Source organism: Euleptes europaea, chromosome 15 (assembly GCF_029931775.1).
Source record: "Euleptes europaea isolate rEulEur1 chromosome 15, rEulEur1.hap1, whole genome shotgun sequence".
Lineage (NCBI taxonomy): Eukaryota > Metazoa > Chordata > Lepidosauria > Squamata > Sphaerodactylidae > Euleptes > Euleptes europaea.
The window spans coordinates 51379421-51390129 of record NC_079326.1 but is presented as its reverse complement, the minus strand read 5'-3'; the positions used below and the strand labels follow the sequence as shown (position 1 = coordinate 51390129).

At 45.9% G+C, this 10709-nt stretch overlaps 1 protein-coding gene across 1 annotated transcript; it reads left to right on the top strand.

The window, feature by feature from the left end:
- Positions 1-1137: 1137 nt before the first annotated feature.
- On the top strand, positions 1138-9098 carry NDUFB3 (NADH:ubiquinone oxidoreductase subunit B3). The gene is made up of 2 exons (XM_056861371.1): positions 1138-1265; positions 8922-9098. Exons 1-2 carry the CDS (start codon positions 1138-1140, stop codon positions 9076-9078), a joined length of 285 nt encoding a protein of 94 aa, XP_056717349.1. The 3' UTR covers positions 9079-9098.
- Positions 9099-10709: the final 1611 nt, after the last annotated feature.

Sequence of the window (10709 nt, the reverse complement as noted above, 5' to 3'; positions counted from 1 at the left end):
TTTCCAGGCCTTTCCATCTCTACCCCCCTCCCCTCAAAGAAATTGAGATCACTTGGGACAATAGCCCCTACTCCACCATAGCCTCCAAGGTTACCGCTTTCTTCTTTTTTTCCCTTATGAAAGCATAGCTGTCATCAGTGCTGGGGGCGGGGGCTAAAAAGTGCGGCATCTGGGGACATACCTGACCGAGGGTAGAGCTTTCCCTGCCCACATTAGTTTACTGTCCAGCGGGAGAGACCACATGGGTTCAGCGAGCAACAAACCTCAGGTAAAACTCCCATGCATAAATGACCTTTGTTCACAACTTAAGACAAGCATACATTTGCTCTGGCCCTCCCTTCCAGTTACAGCTGCAAGGCCACATACAGGCTGTCTTGAGAACCATGAGATAAGGAGCTTTGCTTCTTGAGCTGCCTACTCAAGTGTAGCGCACCCCGTACCCTCCTTCATGATAAACTCACAAAGTTTCAAAGGCCCCTTTGTTTCACTTGTACAAGCTTGGGAAAAAGGCGGTTAAGGGGAGACATGATAGAGGTATATAAAATTATGCATAATATGGAGAGGGTGGACAGGGAGGAGCTTTTCTCCCTCATAATACTAGAATGTGGGGTCACCTGCTGAAGCTGGAGGGTGACAGTTTCAAAACTGATAAAAGGAAATACTTCGTCACACAACCCATAGTTAAACTGTGGAACTCCCTGCCCCAGGATGTGTTGATGGCTGCCAACTTGGAAGGCTTGAAGAGGGGAGTGGACATGTTCATTGAAGAGAGGGGTATTAATGGATACTAGTAAAAATGGATACTAGTCATGATGCACACCTATTCTCCCCAGGATCAGAGGAGCATGCCTGATATATTGGGTGCTGTGGAACACAGGCAGGATGGTGCTGCTGCAGTCGTCTTGTTTGTGGGCTTCCTCGGGGCACCTGGTTGGCCACTGTGTGAACAGGGTGCTAGACTTGATGGGCCTTGGTCTGATCCAGCAGGGCTTTTCTTTTGTCCTTATGAATCTGTAAAAGCAAACATGAGCCACTAAGATGGCACTGGTTATGTCAAGCACCTGAAATTTCTGTCTCAAGGATACCAACAAAACTCATGTTGTGAATGCTGCCTGTCTCTAATTCTTTCCTAGGAGCATGGGGCACGGCCACGAGCATGGCAAAATGGAACTTCCGGACTATAAGCAGTGGAAGATAGAGGGGACTCCCTTACAGACTGTCCAGGAGCGGTTGGCCCGGCGGGGCCTCAGGGATCCGTGGCTTCGGTAAGAGTGTCCCTAAATGCAGTCTTCCGCTCGTTCTGGTGCGAAAGCCTGTCTTCCTTGCTTAGGCTAAAAGGTTGAAGAACTAGTAGGAACTGTTGTTAAATTTTTCAGTTTGGGACCACGGTCCAGCGAGACGCTTAGGCAGATGCACCAAGATTTCTCATCTCAGCAGTAACAGTTCCTTCACCTGCATCGGAGACAACTGTTGAAATTGCCTCACTTTCAAAATCAGTGGGTTAAGAAATTTGCAGCGTTGTTGTAGGGAAGGCTCAGGCCCTGCTGCATGAGTGGCTTTTTAAAAATGTGTTTGCCCATGGTTCCTAGGAGCCACTCGTTCAGTTTAAATAATCAGGGGTACTGTTTACCGTTTTGTGATTGTATAGGACTGAATATTCAGACTTTTTCCATCAGTGAATTCCTCTTTGAGGTTCCGTTTTCCCCTGAAGGGGTAGCAAGGACCCAAGTCTCAATGTATGTGTTAACTTTCATAGCTCATGAGTGATTTCATCCTTTTCTGAAAGGCACATTCTTGAGTCCTTGTTGAAGCAATGACCTACAAACCTGTTGGGTTACCAAACATGTTCAGTTATTTTACTGAGCTAGGAGTTTTCATTACAGAATTAACTGTATTAGAAGTTTCCCAGGCATGATCTTCCAAAGCTGTACTAGTGCAATATTTAACATCCCCCCAAAAAGTGAAGTACCAAAGCTACTGATATTATTGTGCCAACGCTAATCACCTATGAACCTGACCTAGATAGCCCAGGCTCACCTGATCTCATTAGGTTTTGGGAGCTAAGCGGGGTCGGCCCTGGTTAGTACTTGGATGGAAGACCACCAAGGAAGTCCAGGGTTGCTATGCAGAGGCCGGCAATGGCAAACCACCTCTGTTAGTCTCTTGCCTTGAAAGCCCTACCGGGTCGCCATAAGTCAGCTGTGACTTGACAGCATTTTATCCTACCACCAATGCAGATACTCTCTATAGACCATGTTGGCTACAGTTTGTTTCCAGACACAACTTAAATTGTTTAACTTAATCTGAAAATCCCTGCATATTTTCAAAGCTGGATTTCAGAAATCACGTCTCTTCCAGGCCATCATTACAAAATCTAAGATCTGCTTAAAAATTCTGTAGGCAGGGGTCTTTAAAAACATGTTAACTAGCTACCACAGTAACGCACGTGATTCCTGGATAAGTTTTGAAACCATTAGGATAGCTTATTGAGGCAAAAAATCCCAAGTTCACATTTACACTGATGGGATCTGTGCTGGCAGCAACAGACCAAGAAAGGGATCTTGGGTGGTAGTGGATCGCTCGATGAAGATGTCAACCCAGTGTGTGGCTGCTGTGAAAAAGGCAAATTCCATGCTGGCCATAATTAGATGAGGAATAGAGATAAAACTGCTGCCATCATGCTGCCCTTGTACAAATCTATGGTGAGACCACACTTGGAATACTGTGTACAGTTCTGGTCACCACACCTAAAAAAGGATATTGCAGAGCTTGAGAAGGTGCAGAAAACAGTTGCTCCAGAGACTAAGACACTGAGTAATGGATTTAAACTAATAGAAAAGTGATTCCACCTAAACATTAGGAAGAACTTTCTGACAGTGAGGGCTGTTTGACGGTGGAATGTGCTGCCTCGGAGGGTGGTGGAGTCCCCGTCTTTGGAGGTCTTTAAGCAGAGGCTAGATGGCCATCTGTTGGGAGTGCTTTGATTGTGGGATCCTGCATGGCGGGGGGAGGGTTGGGGTCACTGGGGATGTGGGGGGAGGTAGTTGTTAGTTTCCTGCATTGTGCAGGGGGTTGGACTAGATGACCCTGGTGGTCCCTTCCAACTCTATGATTCTATGATTCTAACAGCAACCAAAATGATCAGGGGACTAAAGCAACTGTCCTATGAGGAACGGCTAAAATGCTTAGGGCTGTTTAGCTTGGAAAAAAGGCAGTTAAGCAGAGACATGATAGAGGTCTATAAAATTATGCCTGGTATGGAGAGAGTGGACAGGGAGAAGCTTTTCTCACTCTCTCATGATACTAGAATGCGGGCTCATCTGCTGAAGCTGGAGGGTGAGAGATTCAAAACAGATAAAAGGAAGTATTTCTTCACACAACACATAGTTAAATTGTAGAACTCCCTGCCCCAGGATGTAGTGATGGATGCCAACTTGGAAGGCTTTAAGGGGGGAGTGGACATGTTCATGGAGGAGAGGGCTATCAGTGGCTACTAGTAAAAATAGATACTAGTCATGATGCATACTTTTTTTTCCAGGTTCAGATGAAGATGTCTATATTATTAGGTTCTGTGGAGCACAGGCAGGACAATGCTGCTGTAGTCGTCTTGTTTGTGGGCTTCCTAGAGGCACCTGGTTAGCCTCTGTGGGAACAGACTGCTGGACTTGATGGCCCTTGGTCTGATCCAGCATGGCCTTTCTTATGTCCTTATGTTCTTCTTGGTGCAAGGAACAGATGGATAATACGTTTTCCTTTTAGCAGAAGGAAAACGTTTCCGAGTCATTTAGTATGGGGATGAGAATGTCTTAAACCTTGAGAGCTTTCTGAATCAGGACCAGAGAGCTCAGTGGGGGTTCTGTATTCACATGCTTCACTAGGGAGGATTTCTGTAGGGTCAGGAGGGCTGAACCCATCTCCCTTTAAGAGCTTGGAACTCAGAGGGAAAGTAGAAGTTGTGCGTACAAGCATCCAAACAGTATCAGATCCCCCCCCCCATGCTTGCACTACATCTTGCCAGCTGGGTGTAGTGGTTAAGAACGGTAGTTTGGAGTAGAGGACTCTAATCTGGAAAACCGGGTTTGATTCCCCACTCCTCCGCATGAGCAGCGGAAGCTAATATGGTGAACCGGGTTGGTTTCCCCACTCCTACACATGAAGCCAGCTGGGTGACCTTGGGCTAGTCACAGCTCTCTCACAGCCTCACCTACCTCACAGGGTGTCTGTTGTGGGGAAGGGAAGGAGACTGTAAGCCGGTTTGATTCTCCCTTAAGTGGTAGAGAAAGTCGGCATATAAAAACCAACTCTTCTTCTTCTCCTCCTCCTCCTCTCCATTTTAGGAGGCCTTGGAAGCTGCTTGTTTAGCTCTGCCTGGAGCAGGCAGCAAAGAACATTCTTTTTTAGACCAAGCCTGATCCCTTGGACGGCTATGAGGGTGGGGGGGAATCTGTTCTATTAAATGGTTCACTGACGTAGGTATGCTGCATTGTGTTTTGTGCTTCGAGACCTCGAGTGCCAAAGTCTTCTGCATCTGGTAATCCTAGCAGTATATTTCCCTATTAGAGTGCTGAGCAATCTGGCTCCCAAATATAACTTATTCATGTGTCTCTTCAGATAAATGGAATCCTAGGGGAAGCGGCCAGATTTATGGCCCTGAGGTTCTTTATCTGAGAACACTGGCTTCTGCCACGCAACCCACAGCGGCTGCCTGTCTGCCTCTTCAGAATTTGTTCATTGATGAGTAGAAATTTGGAACTGGAAAGGTGGCTCAGCTCCAGGTGGTATTCGCCTAAGATAACCGCGTCTCTACCAGAACGTTTTTTCATCAGCAAAAACGCTATATCCTGCACATATAGCAGCATAACACAGATGTTAGGCACTTTCGCACATACTGAATAATGCACTTTCAATCCACTTTAATGATTGTTTGCAAGTGGATTTTGACGTTTCACACAGTAAAATCCAGCTGGAAAGTACATTGAAAGTGCATTATTCAGCATGTGTGAAAGTGCCCTTAGTTGTAGACTTAATTTATCAGTGGTGACTTAACGGTGCCCTGGATGGCCCAGGTTAGCCCGATCACATCAGAAGCTAAGCAGGGTCGATACACCCCTCAAAGAGTGTTACACTCATACAATAACAACTTACTGGTGGCCCCCGGCCAGAAAAGTATCCGGCTGTCCTCAATCAGAGCCAGAGGTTTTTCAGTTCTGACCCCGGACTGGTGGAACTCTCTGTCTAGTGAGACCCGGGCCCTGCGGGATCTGGCTCAAGTCCACAGGATTTGCAAGACTTGAGATGTTCCGCAAGGCCTGTGGTTGAGGACAGCAACGGTTTCCACCTTAGCTGGCCTCCCTACCCTATCTCTAGTGTTGTTCTATTCCCCCTCTTGACGGGTTGCCTGGTCTTCGGTATTAGTATCATCATCAAGTCCTTATTGCATTAGCCAAAACAAGCCATAGTATAAAAGACGCCATCTGGAATTTCTCTGGGGTTTTTTTTTTAGTACTGTAAAACTTTTAGGATTTTAAACAATAGGATTTGTGAATGAGTTTCATTGTATTGTTATGAAATGTTGTTATCATATTGCTCTTTTCCGGTCGCGAGCCGCCCTGAGCCCAGCTTCGGTCTGGAGAGGACAGGATAGAAATCTAATTAATAAATAAATAAAATGAATAAATAAGGAAGTCCAGAGTCATTACACAAGAGAGCCAGCGTGGTGTAGTGGTTAAGAAGGGTGGTTTGGAGTGGTGGACTCTGATCTGGAGAACCGGGTTTGATTCCCCACTCCTCCACATGAGTGGCGGAGGTTAATCTGGTGAACCAGGTTGGTTTCCCCACTCCTACACATGAAGCCAGCTGGGTGACCTTGAGCTAGTCACACTCTCTCAGCCTCACCTACCTCACAGGGTGTCTGTTGTGGGGAGGGGAAGAAGATTGTAAGCCGGTTTGATTCTTCCTTAAGTGGCAGAGAAAGTCGGCGTATAAAAACCAACTCTTCTTTTACAGAGCTAAACCACCTCTGTTCGTATCTTGCATTGAAAACTATGGGGTTGCTGTAAGTCAGCTGTGACTTAGAGCATTTTTCACCATCATCAACTTACCAGTGCAGTCCTAAGACGAGGGGGGTTTGCCATCAATAACAGCTGACATGGCGACCCCATAGGGTTAAACCCTTTTAAGTCCATTGAAGTCAGTGGGCTTAGAAAGGGTTTAACTGCTTTGGATGGCTCTTTTCCTAACTCCTGTCAGATGTCTGTGCTTGTTATATTGCTAGCTTTTATGATGCTGAACGTCGGGTACTAAGTGAACTACATAGACCTCGCACCAGAAAGGATGTGCTAATGTCTACCGTAGGCGTTTGACTTTGGACAGTCTGAACAAACATTCCCCTGGTGGCGTTAAAATATACGAAGAGCTGCGCTTTTAAAGACTGCTCCTGAGACTCTGTGATGGTAGAAGGCAGACATGGGAAATTATAAGGGTCGTATATTATAAGGCCTTGTTTATGGGGCTGTGGGAATTGCTTCTAGAAGCCACAAGCCATCAACAACAACACATACATAAAATCCACATTTAGGTGATGGAGCACACAGAAGAACTTTTCTAACTCCAGGATCCTGCCGATTTATTTCTGTGAGTCACAAAACAAGCAGCATCAAAAGATGTATGTAGATTTCCAGAGTGGCTGACAAACACAAGAACAAGTCAGTGAAACGCATAGCACAAAAGCACGCTTCTCTCAAAACAAAAACCAAATCTGTTTCCCTATTTAAAGGAATCAGCATTACAGGACAGGTGCCGTTTCCAACCTCCTTTGTGAGTGTCCAGGCTGGAAGACGCCACTGGTCTTCCATTTGATCGTCACATTAAAATATGGGAAGAGACCAAATGAGACAAGTCTGCTCAATTCTGCTGTAGCAGACTCGGCTACCAAAAGGGCACCCAATAGTACCAGCTCCAATTAGAAAGAGCTGTTTAAAAAGTCAGTGGTTCTGTTTTTTAATCTTTTTCCAAGTTGTTGTGTTACTTATTATTGAGTGATTATAAGAACCAGTGTGTACACGTCAGCATGCCACAGCAATAACCAAGTTAGCAGGGACTATTGTCAGCTACACAGTAGTCATTTAATTTTATGTGCTCCTAAGAACATAAGAAAAGCCATGCTGGATCAGACCAAGTTCCATCAAGTCCAGCAGTCTGTTCACACAGTGACCAACCAGGTGCCTCTAGAAAGCCCACAAGCAAGACGACTGCAGCAGCATTATCCTGCCTGTGTTCCACAGCACCTAATATAATAAGCATGTTCCTCTGATACTGGAGAGAATAAGTCTGCATCATGACCAGTATTCATTTTTACTAGTAGCCATGGATAGCCCTCCACGAACATGTCCACTCCCCTCTTAAAGCCTTCCAAGTTGGCAGCCATCACCACATCCTGGGGCAGGGAATTCCACCATTTAACTCTGCGTTGTGTGAAGAAACACTTCCTTTTGTCTGTTCTGAATCTCTCTCCCTCCAGCTTCAGCAGATGACCTGTTATTCTAAAGTGAATGTGCACTTCAGGCATGTGAAACAGAGGACTTTAGTGAATGTATATGCATAGTTTCCCAGGGAGAAGTGGGTATTGCGAATAAAGCAGTACTACATGAGTATGCAAATGGCTATTATTGCATTAAGCTCACAGTGGGGATAGAACTAGAAGCAGCAGCATTAATCATGAAGATAAATAAATTTTATTTGTGGCTAGTATGCCAGATAAAACAGGTAAAACAGAAACCGACCATACAGAGTAGATGTTTACAACCAAGGCCAACAAAATTAGGAATTGCCCAATTTTACAAATCATGAAGATAGTTTCAGAGGGTAGCTGTGTGGGTCGGCAGTAAAAGGGCTAAATTTGAGTCCAGTAGCACCTTAGAGACCTGCAAGCTTTTGAGAGTCAAAGCGATCTGACAAAAGCTTTGACTCTCAAAAGCTCACGACCTGAAAATCTTTTGGTCTCGAAGGTGCTCTTGGACTCGAATTTAGCATTAATCATAGAATCATAGAGTTGGAAGGGACCACCAGGGTCATCTAGTTCAAACCCCTGCACAATGCAGGAAATTCATAACCAGAAGATGGCCACACACACACACACACACAAAACCCTCCAGGATACCTGGCCAATCTGGCTTGGAGGAAAATTGCTTCCTGACCCTAAAGTGGTGATCAGCATTTCCCTGGGTATGTAAGAAAGGGACACAAAAGCCAAACACTGATGCAACCAGCATGGTGTAGTGGTTAAGAGTGGTGGAGTCTGCTCTGGAGAACCAGGTTTGATTCCTTACTCCTGCACATGATCAGCGGAGGCTAATCTGGTGAACTGGATTGTTTCCCCAACCCTACACATTAAACCAGCTGGGTGACCTTGGGCTAGTCACAGCTCTCTCAGCCCCACCTACCTCACAGGGTGTTTGTTGTGGGGAGGGGAAGGGAAGGTGATTGTAAGCCGGTTTGATTCTTCCTTAAATGGTAGTGAAGGTCGGAATATAAAAACCAACTCTTCTTCTTCAACCCTTCCTGCCTTTCCTCTCATGAACTGCCTCAGTTTACAAATCAGCATTGCTGACAGATGGGCATCTAGCCTCTGCTTAAAAACCTCCAAAGGAGAGCCCACCGCCTCCCGGGGAAGCCTGTTCCATCGAAGAAACGCTCTAACCTGTCACAAAGTTCTTCCTAATGTTTAGCCGGAAACTCTTTTGATTTAATTACAACCCATTGGTTCTGGTCCGACCTTCTGAAGACGTTCAGTTGTCTTCAGAGCACACTGTTCAAAATGCCGGTTGCTGGCAGGCAGCTTCAGGATGTTGAGTTGAACATGTAGGCTGGTGGGTAAAGTTGCAGAATCTTACATTCATCTTTTGTCTTTGGTTCCCCTCTAGCAATGAAGCGTGGAGGTTCTCCGGAGGCTATGCCAAGCCTGTCACTTTAATGGACGTTCTCGGCAAAGGATTCAAATGGGGATTTGTAGCCTTCGTGATCTCTCTTGGGGTGGAGTACGCGTTTTTCCCTCCAAAGAAAGACGGGGGACATCACTGAAGATTGGAACATCCGTCTTTTTTCTTGTAAATTATGGTGTGTTCTGACATAGCTTGATGCACATTAAAACGCCTACGAGACATAAATACTGACGCATTGTCTTTCTTCAAGGGGCAAAAGGGGTTTGAAGTTCATCAGAAGAGCCTCTGGTGAGTAGAGCAGGACGGACCCTACTTTGAATGAATTCTGTTGCATTTTGTTGAACCCGAGGCCAAGGGAAGGAACAAGAAGGCTGATTTAGACAGGCTTCCCACTTGTGGTACTGCCCCAAAGTCTCTTGTCCCTGGTATCTTTTCAGGTGGTTGATGTAACATTTAATGGTTCTGGCCCATAGGTGTGGATCTAATATCAACGTTCTGCACAGGTGGTAGAGTATCTGCTTGGCATGCAGAAGGTCCCAGGTTCAATCCCCAGCATCTCCTGTTAAAGGGACTAGGCAAGTAGGTGATGTGGAAGACCTCTGCCTGAGACCCTGGAGAGCCGCTGCAAGTCTGAGTAGACAATACTGACTTTGAGGGGCCGAGGGTCTGATTCAGTATAAGGCAGCTTCATGTGTTCATGTGACTTCCAACCCCAGAAAGGAATTTTCCAACCTCTACCCTCCTGAGGTACCATGAAATGACCCCTAAAATCCTATTATTGGGGGGGGGGGCATGAAGAAGAAGAGTTGGTTTTTATATGCCGACTTTCTCTATCACTTAAGGAAGAATCAAACCAGCTTACAATAAACTTCCGCTCCCCACAACAGACACCCTGTGAGGTAGGTGGGGCTGAGAGAATGTGACTAGCCCAAGGTCACCCAGCTGGCTTCATGTGGAGGAGTGAGATAACCACCCTGGTTCACCAGATTAGCCTCCGTCGCTCATGTGGAGGTGATCTGGAGAATCAAACCTGGTTCTCCAGATCAGACTCCACCACTCCAAGCCACCGCTCTTAACAACTACACCATGAGAGGGGGAACGACAAACAAATCATGCTCTTTTGAGGCAGAAATCTTTGCACCAGTAGACAATATTAGTCTGAATCCAATCCTATGTGTACAGAACCCAGGCAGAATTTGTGCTAGTGTCAGGCTGCTGCATAGGGCAGACACCTTTCAATTGCTATCATCCTGATAATAGTATTTCCAGAGGGGATCCATCAAGCCTGAATTGGCCTTGAATCTCACAGAAGTTATTCAAACTTGTGGGTCTCTTCTCTGCCTTGCCTCTCCCCTCTTTTTTTGGTCTGTGAAAAATCCAAATGTCTTTTTTCTTTTAAGGAAGTTGGACTTGCTTTCCGGTGGAAAGCAGCTTTTTACTGTCTGCCTGCTTTTCCATCCCAAAACAACATGAAGGCCTTTAACTGGGCAAATACGTGTGTTCAACGTGCTTGGCAAAGACCGAAATATTAGGTACCCGGGAATGTGACCTATCAGTGTGATGTCGTGGTTAAAGTGTCGGTCTAGGATCTGGGAAACCCAGGTTCAGATCCCCACTCTGCCATCAAAGCTTGTTTAGTGACTTCGAGCCACTCACTATCTTTTGCCCTAGCCTACCTTGCAGGGTTGTTGTGAGGATAAAACGGAGAAGGATGTAAGCCACTTTGAGTCCCCCATTGGGGAGAAAGGTGGGATATAAATAAAGTAAATG